The sequence below is a fragment of the Vicugna pacos genome, chromosome 7 (genome assembly GCF_048564905.1).
Source record: "Vicugna pacos chromosome 7, VicPac4, whole genome shotgun sequence".
Classification (NCBI taxonomy): domain Eukaryota; kingdom Metazoa; phylum Chordata; class Mammalia; order Artiodactyla; family Camelidae; genus Vicugna; species Vicugna pacos.
Genome location: NC_132993.1, coordinates 13,093,911 through 13,114,603, shown reverse-complemented (window position 1 = coordinate 13,114,603; position 20,693 = coordinate 13,093,911). Strand labels below are relative to the sequence as shown.

Below are 20,693 nucleotides of genomic sequence, written 5' to 3'. Positions count from 1 at the left end.
GAAAGGATATTGGGATGACGATGACGTATGGAACAGGAAAAACATTGAATACGTTGTTTGAGGAGGTTGTTCACAGCAGCCCCAGTGGCCTAATGGATAAGGCATTGGCCTCCTAAGCCAGGGATTGTGGGTTCGAGTCCCATCTGGGGTGGTTGATCTTTTGCCTTTTAATAGGTTTAAATAAACCTTTAAATAGAACGTTTGCCTTTTTCCTTAAGTATTTATAGCAAAATAGGCTAACTTAATTTTCCTCTTCAAAGATTGGAAGTGTATGTGTAGTTTTTCTATACGTGGGGCTACAGTGTGCGAGTCAGAATACTTCCTCTGAGTCGTGGTCTTGTTAAGATTTCTGGGAAGTCGATTTTCATATTCCCCCTAAAAAAAAGAAAAAACAACCCTCAAAGCTTTCTGTTTCAAATCGACATCAACTTCTGACACGCCCTTAATTTTCTCGCGACTCAGCGGCAAGTCAGCTAATGGCGTCTGAAGTGACGCAGTCAGAAAAGGACCTCCTTTTCCCTCCCCCGGGCCCGTTCTCCAGGCAATTTGGTTACACTTGGCTTTCGTTTGCTTTTCCCTTAACTCCTTAGGGCGTCTCTCGGCGTTCGATTAACAACGCTCCGCAGAGAAGGGAAGTGAGACCTCCCACTGTCCTGCAGCTGATAGGTGGAACCGGTAGTCTGGTTCCCACCGTACTATGGAGCGGGTGGGTGGGGGGTGGGGGTGAGGGAGTGAGAGGCGTAGGGCGCAGGCCCGCACCAGGCTTGGAGGACGGGGAAATGGCGGCGTTGGGGTCGCCGGCGCGCACCTGGCGAGGCCTTCTACGGGAGTTGCGCTACTTGAACGCGGCCACTGGCCGACCCTATCGCGACACTGCGGCCTATCAGTACCTCGTGAAGGCTTTCCGTGCACATCGGGTACGAAGCCCGTGTCGGGACGTTCTAGCGTCCCTTTCCCGGGGAGGGAGGGAGAGTGGGGTCTGGGCGGCGGGAGAGTGCGCTGGCCTCCTGCTCGTTTCTGAGGCCGACCCTCCCACCCGGCCCCGCTCTGGCCAAGCAGGCGCTGGTCTACCGCCTAAGCCCGGGAAGTAACCGAGGACCGGCGGGAGAGCAGAACCGTGTCTGAAGATTTCATTGGCTGTCTTCGGCCCTGTGCTGAAGGGAAAGTCGGAGGAAAGTAAAATGGAGAAGATAGAAAGGGACAAGAAAAAAGATGTTTTGGTGGAGAGTGTAGGGTCACTAGCCACAGCATCTATCCACCACCCTCCTTCTCCTAGTAGAGGTATTCTGAGAAGCAATTTTTGATGTAGAGAGGAATACTAGGAGCTTCTTGAAGAGTAGGACTGTGTTTACTTTTGTACCCTCTATGCCACTTCAGAAAATGGTGCCTTGTAGAGCAGAACTAGAAACGTCTAATGAGGTTGTACTGTCATTTACATTAACGTGATATATGACCACATAGTTTTACCGTCTGTAGTGGATAAATATGAACATATGGTAGGCCACCCTTGGAAAATTCCTTTGTGAAATCCACACTCCATACCCCAATTATACAAGATCGGATGGAAGATAGTTTCATTTTTCAAATGGGGCAACTGAGGCTCGGGGACAGTAGATCTGTACAAGTATGTGAATAGAATCTAGGTTACTTGGTTCCAAATAAGTCTTCCATTTAATTGCTGCCTTTAGAGATACGGATCTGGCTTGGAAAGACGTTGTGGGCTATCTCAGAAATAATAAATTGGAGAGTCAGCTTGGGCTTTAGGGAAGGAAATTTACCGTCCTTTGAGCATTGTGGGAAAGGGGAGAACCGTCATCCTAACTGTTGATTTTCTAAGCCATGGAAGTTAGAGTGCAAAATGTTAGAACTAAAATTGAACTAACTTGTAAAGGGCCACAATATTAGGGACTTCTAGGAACTTGGCTAAAAATGACGAATAAGATCCAAATGGGTCCTGTCTTAAGAAGATTACAATCCACCTGAGGACACTAACCAAGCAGTTAAACAAGTGCAAAAGAAGTAAACAGACTGCAAGGGTCCTGGTATACAGAAGGGGTAGCCGTTCGATAAGTAGGGACTTGAAGAATGAATTGACTTAGCAAGTAAATAGGGGGAGGGGAAGATGAGGTCAAGGTGAAGAAGCTGCACAACTGAAAGCCCAGAGCTGAGAGGAGCTGCCAGTTGAGAACAGTTAAGGCTGGGGGTGTGGTGGGTGAAGTGGAGGAACATGGGGTACTCGATAGGCAGGAATTTCTACTTTATTGTAACTATAATGGGAGATCACTATAAGGTTTTTACAGGTCAAGTGATTATAGCTGTACCTTATGAAAGCAACATGATTGCTTTTGAGAGAAGCTTGGTAATGGCTCTGAAATTCCTTGGAAATAACATCTGAAATTCACGGTACAAATTCCAGGAACACCAGTCTGTGGAATGCATATGAGGATGTGGGGAATGGTGTTTATTTCTTGCTGGCTCAGAGCTAACTTGCTAGTCACCTATGCCCATTTCCTCTCTCCTTTCCCTAAACCGAAGGGAGTCGTTAGAGAGTAGTCTCCCCTTTCTCCTTAGGGAAAATACAGTTTTCTAATTCGTTAGATCTCTTTTGGTCTATTGCGGTTCACTTACTATGTTATGTTGATGACCTTGCTCTCCGGAGTCCTCATGATTCAGGCTCAGCTGGGTCAAGATAAGTTATCTCCTGTTCTGCACTAACAGAATTCCTATCAATTTAGACTTATATAATAGAAATGTTACCCTTTGTTGTTTGACATTAGTGTTGTGCTCTCAAATTTTTAATTATAAAAAGTTAAATTGATTAAAGCAGATGAATTCTATTTTTGAGCAGCTTGTAAGTGCCATTTTCACTTTTATGACCTGCAAATCTTAAACCACACTTTCTGGTTTTCAGAGTCCAAACCTAGACAGTCAAGTAAAGACAGGGCAAAGAAAGACATATGTAGGCATTGGTGCCCTGAGATTAATCCATACTTGGATAAGTCTCCTTAAGTTTCTTGAGGCTATGCACACATATCTGTCTCACCTTTCCTGTCCCTTTCTCACAACCTCAGAACATAAAACTTGTCAAGTTAAGTCTGTATACTAGTTTACTTAATCTGGAAGTTAATTATGATGAAGGAAAAAAACAGGGTTTGGAGTCACCAGGGACTTCAGAATGGATATGGAGTTTCCAGCTTCTTAAGGTCATCAGAATACAGATTTTTAAGATGAATAAGTGAATTGTGAGAGCAAGGAAAATTAAGTAATATCAACATACGCATTTTACTTTATATATAAAACTTTTATTTTGTTACTGCTGAGGACAAAGCTATTTTTCAGATAAAGTTTTTAATTTTCATTGAAATAAAAGGCATATGCCACATTAAGTCCACAGTCTCATAAAATAAAGCTGCCCTTCATTTGTTTGAAGAGGAGAAAGTTCTATATTTTATTCCTTAGGCAACATTAATGATCAGTGACCTGATTCTAGTTCCCCATCTCTGCCGTTAACCAACCATGGAGCCTCTCTCTGCGCTTTAGTTTCCTCATTCATTAAATAAGGGTGTTGAAAGAAGAGAGAACTTTTTCCAGTATTAAAATTGGAGGACACCCAATGAAATGCTTTAGTGACACTCCTTGTAAAATTCCTCTTCAACTAACTGGAGGCCAGCTTTCCTAATCAGCAATTACAGAGTGCCTGTATAACATCTGATCTTGCTACTTCTCTAGGTCACCAGTGAGAAGTTGTGCAGAGCCCAGCATGAACTTCATTTCCAAGCTGCCACCTATCTCTGCCTCCTCCGGAGCATCCGAGCACACGTGGCCCTTCATCAGGAATTTCATGGCAAGGGTGAGCGCTCAGTGGAGGAGTCGGCTGGCTTAGTGGGTCTCAAGTTGCCCCAGCAGCCTGGAGGGAAGGGCTGGGAGCCATGAAAATGGAGAGATTCCTTGGATGCTGCCTTCGTACAAGAATTTAATCATTTCTATCGATATGTATTTATCATTAAATTCTTTTTTAAAGTTTAGGGGTTTTCTTTGTAATTTTGTTGACTGTTTCTTAGGGATGTTTCATCTTTACTCAGTGAATTTACTGACGTTCTTACACTAGGCTGATGTTCTTGATTTAGTTAAAAAAAAACCCTATTAGTTTTTATTTTAAAAGTAATAACAGCCTATTCGTAACGAATTCACATGGTATATAGGTACATAACGTAAAGCCCTCTTATCTTTTCCCTTGCCCCTCCCAACCCCATTATCAGGTGGTAACAATTACTAACTATTAGGTGGGCATCTTTCCAGATGTTTCCTATGCATAAACAATTATACAGATAGACTTTTATTAAAAAATACACAAATATGATGTTATGGTCCTGGTAGAAAACAGATGGCACGCTCAACTAGGGTTACTGAGGAGACTGAGTTAGTGAAGGGATATATAAAGATGTGGGTTGAATTAAGGTCGGCAAGATGGGCTAGCAACAGTGGGCGCTGTTATCTCCCTTTGGCCAGACAGAGCGGACCCTTAGGTCATGGCCACTGTCAACTACAGGCTGCAGGAAGCCCAGGAGGGAAGATGGAATGAGCACACTGACTTCTGCCTTCTACCCTCCTTGTCAAATTGCTCTTCCTCTTAAATTCTCTATCAGGGTGAAGGGCTCCACCATGCATTTGGCTGCCCATGTCAAGAACTTGGGCTTCATTCTGTATTTCTCCTCCTCACCCTCCACATCCAGTCAGTAAGTTCTGCTTCTGCAAGAACTGTTAGCATCACTGCATCTGTCCTAGTTTAAGCGCCGGTAGTGTTTTGGCTGCATTCATAATCTAGACTCCTAAATGGTCCCCTTGCCTCTAATGTCTTGAATTCCTCAAATGAAAATTCTCTGTGAACTACCAGTAGTTCTTTATCTGTGGTAGTATATTATATGTTAGTTTCTCCAGGTATTATAACTATAGACATCTCTCTTTTTCCTTGGACTGTAGCTCCTTTAGAGTAAGGACCATGTCTCATTCATTTTTGTTTACAAGGCACCTTCTACAGTGACTTACACAGACAGTTACTCAATCAGTGTTTTTTTTTTTTAAGAGGAGCATTAATTAGGTTTACTTATTTATTAATGGAGGTACTGGGGATTGAGCCTAGGGCTTCGTGCATGCTAGGCACGCACTCTACCACTGAGCTATACCGTCCTCCTCAATCAGTGTTTTGAATGCAAGGTTCAGTTCTACTCACTAGGAGGAATACAACCTGAACAGAAATATTCATAAAGCATATCAAAACATCTGTTTCTTCTAAGAGATTAACATTAAAATAATAGTATTAATAAGTCAAACCAAGCATTTCAACTGAACAGATTAATAAAAACAGTAATGTTTAAGATTTTCCCCCTGCTTTATTTCATGGTCATAGGTTTATTATCCAAAAATGTTTTACTCTGCTAAGATGAAGAAAGCAAAAGAATTAGGATAGACTGACGTTTTTATTACTTTTGTTAAAATATTGTATATACAGTGAATAACTTTTTGGTGCATATATTTTTATTGAAGTATAGTCAGTTTACAATATTGTGTCAATTTCTGGCGTCCAGCACAATGCTTCAGTCATACATGAAACATATACATATATTTGTTTTCATATTCTTTTACACTGTAAGTTACTACAAGATACTGAATATAGTTACCTGTGCTATACAGTATAAACTTGTTTATCAATAAGTAACATTTTTTAAAGAAAGAGATTTGAGGCAGAATTGCCTAACAGGGTAAGAAATATTTATTACGGGTTTGAAGTCATCTAGGCCTAGGCTTTAATCCCACCTTTACAATTTTCCACCTGTGTGTTCTTAGGCAGGTTAGGTGACCTGACCTTTTCCCGCTTCCACAGGTTAAGAATGCCAACAAGGTGGCTGTAATAAATGAGAATAATGTTCACATAAAAGAGTTGCACAGTACATAGTAAGTGCCTGACAAAAGGCAAATCTTGTTTTCATTTTAAGTCACACATGTGTTATCACGAATCCTTCTCTAAGGCCTGCTGTCACCAGTCTTCTGAAATATAGACAAGTTATTTCCTAGTTTAAGTCATTCACTCAGGCCATTTCTGTCCATATATAATCAACCTTTACCTCTTATCAATGGTCTTACCATCCAGAACTCAATGTTAGGAATAGAAGGAACTGATTCTGGAACATGAACTGTACTAGCAATAAACTTTCTGTACTGGGAATGTCCTAGAACTAGGCGATCCTGAGGTTTTGGCCCTGTGTTGACTCACTACTCCAGGTTTTTGATGTGGTACATGCTTTATCACATTCCTTCACTTGCTGTCTCTGACCTGCTGTCCTTTTAACTTCAGCTGATTGCTCTCACTGAATTTTATCAGCATTTAAATGTGCTCAAGGGTCTCCCACTTAAAAACAACTATAGTTGACCTTGAACAATTCAGGGGATTAGGGACACTGATCCTCTGCACAGTCAAAACTCCCGAGTATAATTTACAGTTGGCCCTCCCTCCATGGTTCTGCATCTGCGGATTCAACCAACTGCGGGTAGGGTAGCACTGCAGTGTTTTACTATTGAAAAGATCCCGTTGTAAGTGGACCAGTGCAGTGCACACACTGTTCAGGGTCAGCTGTACTCGGCTTTAATTCATGTACCTTTTCAGCTACTATCTTCTCTTGTTCCTCTTCACAAACAAACTGAATAAATGTATTCAATGAATTGTTTTCATTTTCTACATTTTTTGAACTTAAAATAAGTTGTATTGAGGTATAATTTATATATAATTATACAAGTCAATGAATAATGACAAATGAATGCACCTGTGTAATAACCACCCCAATAAAGCTACAGAACATTTTCATTGCCCCACAAAGTCCCCTTGTGATCCTTTGCAGACAACTTCCCTTTCCCACACCTGGTCCCCAGCAATCACTGACCTGCTTGCTGTCACCATAGATTAGTTTGGCCTGTTCAAGTATTTCATCCAAATGCAGTCATACAGTATGTACTCTTTTGAGTTGGTTTCTTTTGCTCAGCATAGTGATTTTGAGGTCATAATCCATTTTGTTTCACGTATACATCTACTGCATTTTTCACTGCCACTCATTCTCAATCCTCTGCAGTCTGGTTTCTCCCTCTTTACTAGAACTGCCTTGCAAGTTTACAAGTGATCTTCAGGGCACTAAACCCAATGGTTTATTCCTTATCTTGCTGATCTCTAGGGAGCGTTTCTGACACTATTAACCGTTCCTTCCTTTTCTCTTGGCTTGGTTTATAGATGCTTATTGCTTTTAATTCCCCTGTTTTAAAGACCAGTCAACTAGTTCACTCAGTTCAGGTTTGGCTCTTGCTATTTCTCTTCTCCATAAACTTCAAATGTTTATGCATTTTAACTAGAATTGTTTCTGGCTCTAAGGTATTGAGTTATTAGTACTTTGCTTGTCCCCTGTCTGGGTAACTGTTATAGATACAAATATGAACATAATGATAAGAACAAAAGGTTCACATATAAGATAATGTGTGTGGTGGGAGGAAGAAGGCTGCGAGGTTGTGAAAAAAGGCAGGCTAATCCAAGGCACATTCTGTTTGTAACGTAAATTTTTAATTCACCTAACTAAAAGATAATTTACACAGAATTTGAATTTTTTGATCTACATTTAAATTAACAGGAATCCTGTTTATAAAATTTGATAGTAGGTATGCACTGATGCCCCAAGAATAACTGTAATACAAAACTTTACTGGATAGTCTTTAATTATTTACTATATTTAGTTTATTAATTACAGTAAGATGAATAGTTGTCTGCTCTGGATGACTACAAAATGTTATGTTACTTGTACCTATTCTAATTTTTAATTATCTAGTTTCTCGCATGTATAGATTTAACCCTACTTTTATGTGAGTTCCTGTTTCCTTATGAGACCTTATCCCTTAAGGAATGGATATCATTGCTAGAATGTACACTTACACATATTCACAGAGGTTTTTGTTTTTTCAGGTAAGTGTTACTAAATTTTAAAAGTTAAAAAAATTTACAAAGAAAACAAACTTCTAATTCTGTTAATGAATGACAGAATCTATGTGCCGAAAGAAAGTAACTTACAACTTAGAATTCTATGCCCAAGGGAAATACTCATCTAGAATTAGGAAAGGCAAAATAAAGATCTTTTCAAACCAACAAAAATAGAAGACTTCCTTACTAGCAGACCAACACAAATGCAAACGTTGAAACTTCCCTAAAAAGCCAGAAAGTAAATATTTCAGTCTTGCAGGCCACAGGGTGTGGTATCTGCCACAACCACTGAACTCTGCTGTTGTAGTGCAAAAGAAGCCATAAACAATAGCAAATGAATGAGCCTGGCGGTATTCCAATGAAACTACTCACAAAAATAGGCAATGGCCTGGATTTGATGAGTGGATTGTAGATTGCTGACTCCTGGCCTAAAGTTTATACAACAGACAAAAGGGAAATGATCCCAACTGGAAAGGGAGAAGGAAAGAAGAGCAAAGGAAGTGTAAAAAACATGAGCTAAAACACATGATGACAAGAGCACATAACTTGGGAAGAGCTTAAATGGAGTTAAAGTTTTTAGGTTTTCTGTATTATCTCCCTGGGGAAAGAATAAAGGTACTGATTAAATTATAGCCTTTGATCTGTTAAAAATGCCTGTTACAGGGTAACTGCTAAAATAATAAAAACAGACTAAAATTTACAAACTACTAGAAGGGGAAACAACGGAATTATTAAAAGGCAGGCAAGAAAAAAAATTAAACATAAAACAGGTGAAACAAATAGACAAAATAAGAGCTTTAAGCCTATTTACATAATTACATATAAATGATTAAATGCCTCAATTAAAAGAGTGAGTCTTATTAAGAATGTTATTAAAAAAACACAACTGTATGTTCTTTTAAATAAGATGCATCTAAAATGCAAGCAACCAGAAAGGAAGAGAGAAAAAAAATCTCCTCACTAACACATATTCAACATTTTAGTGTATTTTCCTCCTAAGGATATTGTATATATAACATTGCACTCCTCTAGGACATATTAATTTGTAATTTTTCTTTTACTGTAAATAGTTTTCAAAGGATGATATTCCATGTATTTGGAGGTGAGTTTTCAGTTCTCTGAATAACTGGAGGGAAGCTCTTTTGTCAGTTACTAAACACTGCTGTGATTCCAAGATTTTTATCGGCCAGATATGCATTCAAAGGGATCTGGGGACAACAATTACTATTTCATGTTCATTTTTTTATTGATCTTCCTAATAAGTTGTAAGTTTCAAGGTGATGTATATAAAATCCTAATGAAATAAAACTTAACCATTATTTCCTTTCAAAGTATATCTCATCTTAAGGATTAAGTTTACATTAAAAAAGTTAAACCACCAGGACAAGACTCTGCGCTAGGCATTTTCTGTTAGCTCCTTTAGCCCTCACAACAGTGCTATAAGGTTTGTATGCTTATCTCCATTAGACGTGCGATTAAGAAATAAATTGCTGAAGGTCCCACAGTTAGTAATCGGTCGACCTACGTTTTGAATGCAGGGTGATGGCAAGCTAAGAACCCACACGCTGTCGTTTTCGTTGTCAATATACTGAAAAGGCCTTATCCTTCAAATTTAGCTCTCAAGCAGGAAACAAAATTCTCCACAAGACTACCTCCTTTCCTTTCTCAAAATACTGCTTAATTTTTAGTTTCCAATTTAGACTAACAGATTCTTGCTACATAAGTAACGATGATAAATCCGAATGGGTTAGATGGCCTTGGCCTGTTTCCTAGTGTATTAATTTCAGGCGTTGCTTCCTGAACCTGACCTATCCCCAGTTCGGGGGGCTTAAAGCCTCCCTGCGTAGATTAAGGAGAACGACCCAGCTGCCAGATCCCCGGACTCCTTCTGCAGAGGGTGGGGCAGCAGTGAGAAAAAGGTTGAGTCTACACGATTTTCAGGCGGGCCCCTGAAAACGACTTCGTTGGTCAGTAAGTATTCGTCAGGAATACGCCAGATTAGCTCCTAAGACTGCTAACCTCAGTGGAAACGACGGGCAGGGTCTCTACTTACTTTCGACTCGGGCTAACCTCTGGCACATTGGCTAACTTGGGTCTGGTTCGCCAGCACAGTGCGGCGCGGCCCTAGGAGACCTGCAGCCTGGAGCTTGAGGTTTGGCACCCGGGGCGGATCGGGTTCGGGCGTTCGCTGAGTCTCGCGAGATCTAGCGGGTAGGGGCGGGAGAGGCCCGCGTGCACGCGCCTGAGAGCCGTTAGGGTGGAACCCGTCTCGGGGGGGTGGGGTGGGGCGGGGCGGGCGGAGCAAATACAGTTGGACGCCAGTTGGTGGAGCCCCGCGGGAAACGACTAAGCGCGAGGAGCGTGCGCGCTCACGTCGCGGCGACGGTGGCGGCGAGCGGCGTCAGAGCTTGGAGGGGGGGCTGACGTCTGCTGGCGGGTGGTGGTGTAGGAGACGAGAGCTTGCTTAGCCGGTATCGCTTCTGTCGCAGGAACCCGACGGAGAGTGAGGGAACGAGGGTCGCTTTCGGGGGCTGCCGCCTTCCGCGTACGCGTCGTCGTGAGGAGCGCAGCCCGGACTCTCCTACAACCCCTCCGGCTCCTTTTCCGCACGCCTCGAGGCAGCGGCGGCAACTGAGACAGCGTCTCACCTCCCCCACCCCTTCCCCTTGTCCCCCCCGCCCGAAAGGGCCCGGTCTGCGCCCCACCCCCGCCCGTCCGCCCGCTACGCCGCCGCCATGTCGGCGCAGGCCCAGATGCGCGCGATGCTGGACCAGTTGATGGGCACCTCCCGGGACGGTAAGTGTCTGCCAGTGCCCTGGGGGTGGGGGAAGGGACTGGGAAGGCAAGGGGAAGGGGCTCCGTGGGCGCACCTGGGCTTATGTGTGTGGCTGAGTAAGGGGCTCCCAGATTGGTAACACGAGGTCCCGGCTCCCGTCCCATCCAATCAAGGCTGGGCAGGCGGGCTTGGGGGGCGGCGACCGAGCGGATTGGCGGGAACCGCTGCCAATGGGGTCAGGCGGGGCCTGGAGGCAGAAGGGAGAGTTTGAGCATTCAGTGTTGACTTGGCTGGGACGGGAGAGCCCACGTCTCTCTTGCGTAGTCGGCGGCCTGTTTTGTCGCTGATCAGGTACCTGCGGACCGCTAAAGCATCCGCCCCCAGAACTAATTCCTTAACCCAGAGCTTTGAGATCATCCCTCGCCGCCGCCCTCCAGAGTGTCCAGAGAGAAGTGGTTCCCACCCCCAACCCAGCCCTTACCTGGGTCCGAGGAAACCTTTGCTAGGAATCCAGTCCTAGAGATGCACTCTTGATCCCCTCACGGAAACAACCATCCTTAAGGGAAAATCTGACCCAAACCATGGTTCTTGAAGTGGGTGTGTTTGGCCCATTTTGTGAAAAGAAAATTGTTAACGGCCTGTTTTTTTCCTAGAGACCTCCATTTTGTTAGACAATTTAATAGAGGCTTTGTTCAGTAAATATTGACAAACCTTGCATGTGCCCCAAATAGAACCATTTTGAAAATGTGGTGCCCAGTGAAGTAGAATTGAGGGAAACAACGATCCTTTCAGGCGCTTAGGTTAGAATTTGTATAGAAAACCACTAATTACTCGATATCTTTTTGTCATAAAGAGAATTTCTAAACAAAAAGATGAGATAGATGCTGTTGCTTTTTGGTGATGATTAGTAATGTACTCTTTGAAATTCGACTCAAATCCATGCTAATAGGGAGGAAAGATCTAGTCCAGTACTTTCTCTCTTAAAAAAGCCAAACACTTGCTCATTTTTGTATGTTGCTTGTTCAGGCGAATGGTTTCTTAGCCAATAAAGAAATGCTTTTTTCTCGACAAGTTATTTTAATTGCTTGACCTAAGAGAAAAGGGACACTTTTTAACAATTGGTATAATAATTTTCTTGAGTGCTCTGCAGCAAAATATGCGAGTAGATTAAAAACATTTTATTGAATTCACATGTTTTTAGCAGTGCATACTTTGGTTTTTCAGTGTTCATAGTTCAGTTTTAATAAAACTCATATTTGGAACTTTTCTTTATAGAATGTATAGAAAAATAGGTAAAGATCGTAAACCTACTTGTGGTTGCATAGAGAGGAGGGGAAGTTTGGGAAGGAAATGAATTTTATTTGTGTAGTAAACCCTTGAAAGTTAACATCAATTAAAAATGCCACTGGAGAAACTTCTACCAATTATCATTTTTCTCTGTTAGGTAAGAATGGTTTTTTATAACTGCAGCTTGTCTTAATATTGCTCCTTTTCCATTATGAAGATGATATTGAGAAGGGGCTTAATCCAGGTTTTTAGCTGACAGAATAATCTTTGTAGTAAAATTATAGAAATCATTCAAGACTTACTTTAGATGATCCTTTTATTCCTAGATGGATGCCATTTTTGGTACCTTCTACGTGGATTGAATTTCCTAATTTTACTGGGAGGGTAGTTGGATCAAAGTAACTATGATCACCTGATAAATTTCCAAACTAGGCACAATCTAGTATTGCAAAGCTAAATTAAAATATGTGTATACATACGTATATATATTTTTTCCTGTGTGTGTAATCAGCAGAAACTTGGATTTCTTAAAATCCACTGTGCTTTGTATTACAAATAAATTTATATTTTTCTGTGTCTGTTACTGGATTTTTTTTTGTCTTCAGACTAAGAGGATTTACCAGTGAACTCATGTTTACAAGTCCACAGTATTATTTAACTGAAATGACTGGATTTTCACTGCTGTGTTGGGCCAGAAGAAAGAAACATACTACTTTCAAGGAAAAGAATTGAATGTTTTTTTAGATTTTCAAATTAGTTCTTTTATGTAAATAAGATAAGAATCAGTATTCTTTTCCTTCTTACCAGATAGTAAATGAGTTTACATATTTTATGTTATGATTCAGGACCTTTAAATAATTAGGATTTTTTTTTATTGTACAATCAACTTCAAGTTATCCAGGGATAGGGAAACATGGATACCTTTCTGAATAACACCATGTAATTTGAAACCATATAATGGGAAGTTTTGTATTGGACACGGGAACAGCTTACAGGGAATTCTGTTGGGTATCTTTGGCACTAAGATGTGGAAATGGGGATCCAAGAGGTAGGAGAGACATGGAAAAGGTAGGTAGGAGGGTATTTAAGGCAGCTCTGTCCAATATATAAATATATATATATATATACATGTTTTTCTTATTCCCAGAGACTAACTATAAAACAATCACTGTCTTTGGATAGTGTGACTCAGGGTGGCAGTAACCACCCCCTCAACTCCTAGTGTCCTGTCTGTGAGGGAAACTGAAGCAGCAAAGGAGGCCAAGGGCACTTTTGCTTTCACCTCCCCCACCCCCTAATGAAAGATTTATTTCCTCTTTTCCTCCCCCAAATTAGAGTTTTTAGTTAGTTCCTTTTAAACTCCTTGGAGATATAATTCTGTTAAATATAACTTATTTTGAATTACTTAAATCAGTTAATTATGGAGATTACCTAAACTTTACTGAAATTCTCAGAAATAGGAATTTTAGTAGTAGGGAAATGGAGAGGTAATTTTGGATCATTGGGCACTTCCAGGAAGGCCAGTGCTGGGTGAGCGGTGAAAGTGGGAGGCTTTGAACAACCAGAGGGCAGCATGATGGCACTGGGAGGCTGGGCAGGGGGATGACCAGGAGGTGGGAGAGGAATGCATAAGGGAAGTGGGAGGGCCAAAGACAAACTTTGCCTTCTTTGCAATTTTGCCTAGGGCCCTGGTGGTGGCAACCGCCTGTGTGCCACTGAAAATCGTGCCGATGCCTGGCATACTGCATAAATGGAAGCAGGGTACCGCGTGAGTTGAAACATTGGTCACACTATATAAAGTTTGTATATGTGAATCAGTGTAACTCATACCCATGTAACTGGGGGTCTGACTGTATTTGGATTTTTCTGATAAGGCATCATGGGCTAAGGAAAAGAGCACTGGGCTGAGACTCAGGAGACCTGGTTTCTAGCCCCAGCTGTACCTCTAATTGTAACCTTGGGTAAGTCAATTAACCTTTTTTGCCTGAAGTTAAATCTATAATTCGTTAAATGAGAAGCCAAATAATTTCCTATGTTATCCTCAGAAATGTTGAAAAATAAATATATTTTAAGTTTTTTAGAAGAGAGGAACCATAAGTAGATATAAATTAGTATCTTATTTTATCTGAAGTTTAAGATACATTAAATTTTCTAAATACCTTTGTTTTAGTTGTTAGCATTAATAGAAGGGAGAGGGATCATTTGTTTTCCCAGACATAGTCCATTTGACAGCAGGGAGGAACAACCCTGGAAAAATTCAAGCATCAATTTAGCTGAATTGTCTGTGTGGTGGTTGGAGGAACTCAGTATCCTCCCATAGACTGTAGTCATTTTTGTTGAGTTGGTTTAATTACAAGGATATCCCTTAGCTAAAGCCCATTTGCCAACAGATACAGTTTGGTTATGAGAAGTCTCTGGTCCTGATCCCAGAAAGGCCTTGCAAGTTTTGAGGGATAGAAATTAAACACAATTGAGGATGTGAATTTAAATTAGATCCTAAGTTTAGAAACTAGGGAAGTTACAGAAGGTAGTTTTGAGGATTCCATATCTCTTAATTGCCTGTAACCTTTAAATGGGAGCAGAGACCATCTCTGAAAGGTTAAACAGGCCAGAAATGACAGTCTGCCCTTAAAAACAACCAGTAGACTAATAGAATGTAGAATATAGAATAGAATTTTATAGCATTATTAGTTGTCCATTTTGGTTAGGGAATGTTTAGGGCAAGTTAAAGCTTTCAGATAATTTTATCTATTTTTGATGATGATCTTTCTAAACATACGATGTTCTTCCTCAGTTAATAGAATACATTAATCATAACTTGATATTTTTTCCGCTCACTTACATTGTATAGTAGTTGCAGTTTACAGGATATAAAGTTAAAAGGATAATGCATGCTAGGAGATACTCAGGAAAATACAGTTCAGAAAATCATTTGCTTCTTTCTAATACTAGGGATACGTGACTGTTGAACCTATAGGACGGTATGACATTGCTGCCTTTCTGCAAAATAAATTACTGAATCAAAGGTTGAAGTAGTGTTTTCTTTAGTGGATTTTCTTCATAAAATCATCTTTGCTGTAATCTCTGTTCCTTGCTTGTCATCAACATTGAGAGCATTTTCTTTTCATTTTCTCTCAACGTATGAACCATATTTATTTCTTGGTCAGTTGTAAGTCATTCTTCTATTCCACTTGGCTTGTTCATTTTAAGTGAAGGAGGCGTAGCCTTTAATGTACAAGCGCACATTTTTTGAATAATAATGGGATGTATCTAATTCAAGAGCTTGTAAATTCTTTAAATTCTTTATAAGAAATTTTAGCAAACATATGGTTGAACAGTAGTTAAACGTTAAGGTTAAACAGAGTTTTAGTAAATGTTTGATTTTATCAGCGATTAAGGCATATCAAAATGCTGAAAGCTCTGTTAACACCCACATAGTGAATCCGTTTTAAAATACTTTAACTCATTTTGAACTCTGAATAATATTTCTATCTACAGAACAACCCAGAAAACAATAATAGTATCGCCTTCCACAACTCTGCATTGTTTTTGGATTCTCTACAGTTTAGCTCTCCTCAAGGAAACCTGTGCTTCTGAGACACACTTTTGCTTCGGGTAAAAAAATAAATTGAAACCAAAGAAAAATCATATTCTCTATCACTGCGTAAGTTCTATAAGCAATAAGTAAATGCTTTGATTTGGTTGGATAAGATGTCATGTAAGGATAAATGGTAGTGAGCTACCTGTTCAAGATGGGTAGCAGGAAGTCAAGAACAAGTAACTGTCATGGATGAGGGTGAGGTTCAGTGGGTCAGAGTATTCAGTACCAGGTGATTCATACACATTAAAGCTTCAGGTTGGTAAGGGTTCAGGCAGGTGTTAAAAGTTGCAGAGATATGCAGATGGCTCCAAATAGTAAATGTGGGTAAGACAAGGTAGATTAGGCAGGTGCTCCCCAAAAATGGAATTTTAGAAAGGTGCTTGAAATGGATTGAATCCTAAAACCCCAGGGTGTTAATATATTCATTGAGGACACATAAGTGATTCTACTACCCAACTTAATAATCAGTCTACTAAGAAATTGTAGACTAAGAAGATGAAAGTTGAAACATTTGCTGGAGAAAGAACGAGGGAGTGAGGGATAGGATAAGTTTATACTTGACACGGATCTTATGGATTCAGCACCTGCAGAAATGTCATTCTGTTCCTCTTCAGTTTAAATTCTCAAACACTAGCAGCTGCTGGAATAGAATTAGACGGTGAGGCCAAAATAGATCAGTTAAGCAGTTTTGTAAAATTGAGAATGTAGAGAAAAGTACTTTGTAAAAACTCTGAAATTGGCTACAGCTTCGGGTGTTTGTTATAACTGAATAACTTACGACTTTGAAAAGTCAAAGCCATCAGAAAGTAACATGTAGCTCAGTCAACTGAGTAAATGTTATATTTTGCTGTTTATAGCAACATGGCCATATACATATATATGTGTAACATGGCCTAGAGGAAGGAGTCTTCAAAACTTTTTTCTTAAAAAACACTCACTAGATACTGATCCTTATGTTCTAATTTAGTTGTGAACCATGTGCAATGATGTTTGACCTCTGTGATTCAACGTGAAAAGCGTTTAACCAGCTGCCCTTGCTGAGTCTTTTGTCATGTCTCCTGATTACATGGTAAATTGTTTTGTTTTTGTCTTTTTGAGACCTTGGTTTTCGGCAGACATCAGTTTTTTCTTTCAGAGTTAAACTTCGCAAAGCTTTACCTTTCAATAAGATATGTTGGATATTTATTGGATAGTATCTATAGTATCTATACCTAGTTGCTCAGCTGCTTTTATATTCTGTCCTACTATTATGTTATACAACATACCCTGTTCAGTTACTTGAGGAGGGTATTTTTTAGATCAGAGTTGGCAGTATGGCCTACCTGTTTTTTTAAATAAAGTTTTATTGGAACACAGTCATGCTCATTTGTGTACATATTGTCTGTGGCTGCTTTGTCTTACAACAGCATAGTTGGGTAATTGCAACAGAGACGTATAGCTGGCAAACTCAGAATATTTGCTGTCTGGCCCTTTAAGGAAAAGCTTTTTTGACCATTGTTCTAGATCAGTGTTTCTCAAAAGTGTGATGCCCAGATCAGCAGCCTGGCATCACAGGCTGACTGAGGTAACTTCATCCTAGAAGTCTAGATGGGCCTCTCTAACAAGTTCCGACTGGGAACTTGTTAGAAACACAACACACATTCTTGGACCCACCCCTGGCCTACCAAATCAGAGGTTTTGGGATTGGGGGCCAGTAGTCTGTGTTTTAAGAAGCCTTCCACGTGACTAATGCACATTAAATTTTGAGAAACCCTGTTCTGAATAAATGTTTCCCAAATGATAGTCACATATATCATCTTTACTTTTTTCTTTTTACTCTGTTTTCTTTTTGTTTAATATTTTTCTTTATGTCAACTCACTTTTCTAAAAATCTAAGCTAATTTTAAAATGAAAGTATGTCATCAGAAAAATAAATATGGTGAAAACACAGTGTTACAAGAGATAACTAGACTCTTTTGTCACTTAACCTATACTAAAAATGAGAACTCCTTAGATATGTTAACTAAATACTAAGTGCCAAAGGGAAATTTTTTTCTCGATCATGATAATCACCACTAAGTGATTGAGTGGTGTTTAAAATGTCATGTTGGTGAAATCGTATAACACCTAAAATCACTTTCTGTACAAATCCCATTCTTCAAGAAATACTATTCTAGTTTCTCAGTGAGAGGAAAACTGTTTGAACTGTTATACCTAAGCCCCTGAGTAGAAATGACTTTTCCTTAGAAATAGACAGAAGTACACACCTGTGGGATAGAGAGAGAGAGAGAGAGATCTAGAAGTCCCTAGAGAGGCCCATCTAGACTTCTAGGATGAAGTTACCTCAGTTAGCTTGATTTTACCTCTCCATTAATGCTTTATTCCATAGTGGTCAGCAGTTCTGCAGGATTTCACCAACCTGTTCCACTGTGGAAGTATGAAAAAGTGCTGGCTGTGGGAAAAGCTGCTTATCAGAGAAAATTGGACTAGAAACTGTGGGGAAGTGCTGTGATTCTACGTTATGGACAGAAAACTAGCAGGGCATGCTTACTAGGAAAACAGTTGATTCACCTCAGATTTTAGAAACCATGTATTTGTATTATGAAAAATTCTAGCATGAAAATAAGTTATTTAATTTGCCTGATAGTATTAGAGGGAATACTTCCCAAGACATGGTGTTCTGATATTGGCTGATGTGTTTCAGAGTGTAGTAATTATCAGTGGGGCTAGAATCTTACTTTCCTGAATATCCCTAGGTTACTGAGTTGCTTCAGTTATTTCTCCCTTTCCTTTTCTTAGAGATGATGGACAAATTTGCTTCTATTCTCGTTTGACTGCAATGAAGTAGTAACATAGGACTCCAGTTCTAGAGGGACTGAAAGTCTAGAGGGGAGTGAAGATGTACACATGAACAGTTATGTTTATTTTTAATAAATTTTGTGATACCGATTGCATGTAGGTGTCTAATTTTGGAAAAAAGTGTTTAAAAAATATAAAAGGCCATCAGACACCTATAAGAATGAACAAATGTTATTTTGTATGTTTCCCGCAAATTAAAAAAAAAAAAGTATTACAAATGAAGTCCTTTATGGCCTTCTTCACAGTCTCAGTCCTTTCCCCAAAGGCAATTCTTGTGAATTTGTCACAGTATTTTTGCTGTGTTGTTTAAGTAGTTGTAAGGCTCAGTCTCCTTCATGGTAAATCTGTTTTTCATTTTAACTTCCTTTATCATTGAGTTGTCTGTCACCTCTGTCCTTTGATATTCTCATTTCTTTTCTCTTTATTTCTTTCCTTCGTTGGTTTTAGATTTGGGGAGGCTCTGCTTAGCTTTTATAGCAATCACCAACCAATGAGCACTTGTCTCTTTAATGACAAATTAGTCTTAATTTGTTTTAAAATAGACAGTTACTTTTCTTTGATTCTTTTCAGCTATTCGTAGCCAAAGATAGCTTTCATTACTTCCCATTTTGGGTATAGAAAGTTCTGGATGGTAGAAGGCTCCAGATATCCAGAGTGTGAGTGTTCTTGTATCAGAATTGCAGCTCTGCAAGTATCAAAATACAAAATGTAGCAGGCTGCAACTTTTTAATGACTAACTTTCCTTTATGACATATACTAAAAACAGATTCTATATAATCCTTTTAGGGTTTGATTTATAGGTAACTATTCAAGCCTTTCTAATGTATGTCTTAAATCTGAGAGGAGAAATATGATTGACTTCCTAAAGCATGTATCCCCCTGGCAGAAATGTGACAGCACTGACCCCTGCCAGTGGCCAAAACTGTGCTTGTATAATGAGAGGAGACAGGGTTGTGGCAGGGGGTGGAATAGAGCCCTCAGAATGTAGCTGCTGTAGTCTCATTTCAGTTCACACATTTCCTTCACCATTCTGTTAGCTCTTAAAGACCGTGTAAGCTTTTCCACCTACTACCAAGGCTGTTTTCCAGTCTCATTCCTTATAATTTTGTTATATGGATTTTCATAGACTAGTAGGCTGGTAGATTAAAAAAATTATTTTAGCATTGTTAATCTTTGATCATACTCAGCAAGAATGAGCTTGTTCTGGAAATTTCTTCTGCAATGGGCATTGCATTTTTAAAATGTCGGGCTTGTCAAGGGGATGATGGTGGGGTGATATTACTACCTGTTCGTAATGATAAACCTATAGGACCATATGAAAGAATTAAGAAGGATAGCCTTTCAGTACCCTTATTTTTGGATTTTCTGGGGGAAAGGAAAGCCTCTACTGCTACTCAGTATAATTTTATCAGTTCTATTAGAAAAGTGACTTGATACTACATTTGGAAGGAAAATGCCTTAAATTAGTTTTTCCCACTGCCATCTTTGGCTGAGTATTTTTTCTTTCCTTTCCTTATGTAATATATTCCTGGAAAATTTGACATGTATCAAGTCATATTAAATGTTTTCAAAGCATCAATAATCATATTTAAGACATGGTAGTGAATTCTTTCATAAGACAAACCCTATACTTTGAACTGTATAAATATAAAATGAATTAAACTGTATTTATTATTATTAACAAGGTAACACAGTAATAAGAGGTTTTCTTTTTAGGTTAATTTCAAAAGGGTTCTTATAGGTGAGCTTTAGGCTAAATTCTGAAGGAACAACAAAGGTAGGTGGGAGAAGTTAGTGGAGTTGGTAAGACTATTGGAGGAGGATGTAAAAGTGATCAAATTAACCTCTTCACTATAATAGTGTACAGCAGTAGCTTTTACTTTGGTTCCACATGAAGGCATAACATGTTCACTAGTACAGGGCAGGTCTCTTCCTTCTCTGTACTAGAGTAGAAATTGGTCTTTATATGGTTCCCACATTATTATGTGGACTCGTCGCTTATAATGTGGGAAATGGTAGTAAGAAGATGGCACATTTGAGGACTTGAGGGCACAGGGAAATGAGAAGCTTTATACTTACACACCTTTTTTTTAGCTCTGGCTTTCCTTTCACTGAAAGGGTATGGAATTTATTTCAGAGGGAATGTGCCTACCCTGTCCCAAGCCAACAATGACACGTGG

General features: G+C 39.7%; 2 protein-coding genes and 1 non-coding gene across 7 annotated transcripts in view; all 3 read left to right on the top strand.

Annotated features, from left to right (window-relative positions):
• Positions 1-78: 78 nt before the first annotated feature.
• TRNAR-CCU (transfer RNA arginine (anticodon CCU)) lies at positions 79-151 on the top strand. Its single transcript has one exon. It is a non-coding gene; the product is annotated as a tRNA-Arg (tRNA).
• A 569-nt stretch (positions 152-720) lies between these two features.
• Positions 721-4,025, top strand: FMC1 (formation of mitochondrial complex V assembly factor 1 homolog). The gene is made up of 2 exons (XM_006210028.4): positions 721-917; positions 3,730-4,025. The coding sequence occupies exons 1-2, from the start codon at positions 780-782 to the stop codon at positions 3,931-3,933; spliced, it is 342 nt and encodes a 113-aa protein (XP_006210090.1). The 5' UTR covers positions 721-779; the 3' UTR covers positions 3,934-4,025.
• A 6,347-nt stretch (positions 4,026-10,372) lies between these two features.
• LUC7L2 (LUC7 like 2, pre-mRNA splicing factor) overlaps positions 10,373-20,693 on the top strand; it is a 51,992-nt gene continuing 41,671 nt past the window's right edge. For 2 of the 5 annotated variants that reach the window (XM_006210024.3, XM_006210025.3), the window contains exon 1: positions 10,375-10,807. In XM_006210024.3, coding sequence (XP_006210086.1) covers positions 10,747-10,807 — 61 coding nt within the window. In that variant the 5' untranslated portion in view covers positions 10,375-10,746. Of the gene's footprint in view, positions 10,808-13,757; positions 13,843-15,572; positions 15,739-20,693 lie in introns of those variants that run through there. The other 3 variants (XM_072964363.1, XM_072964362.1, XM_015244233.3) reach the window with 3 other exon arrangements.

Coding starts and splice junctions, on each gene's coding strand:
- FMC1 (XM_006210028.4), top strand. CDS start 780: ATGGCGGCGTTGGGGTCGCCGGCGCGCACCTGGCGAGGCCTTCTACGG. Junction 918..3,729: donor AGGCTTTCCGTGCACATCGG/GTACGAAGCCCG, acceptor CTACTTCTCTAG/GTCACCAGTGAGAAGTTGTG.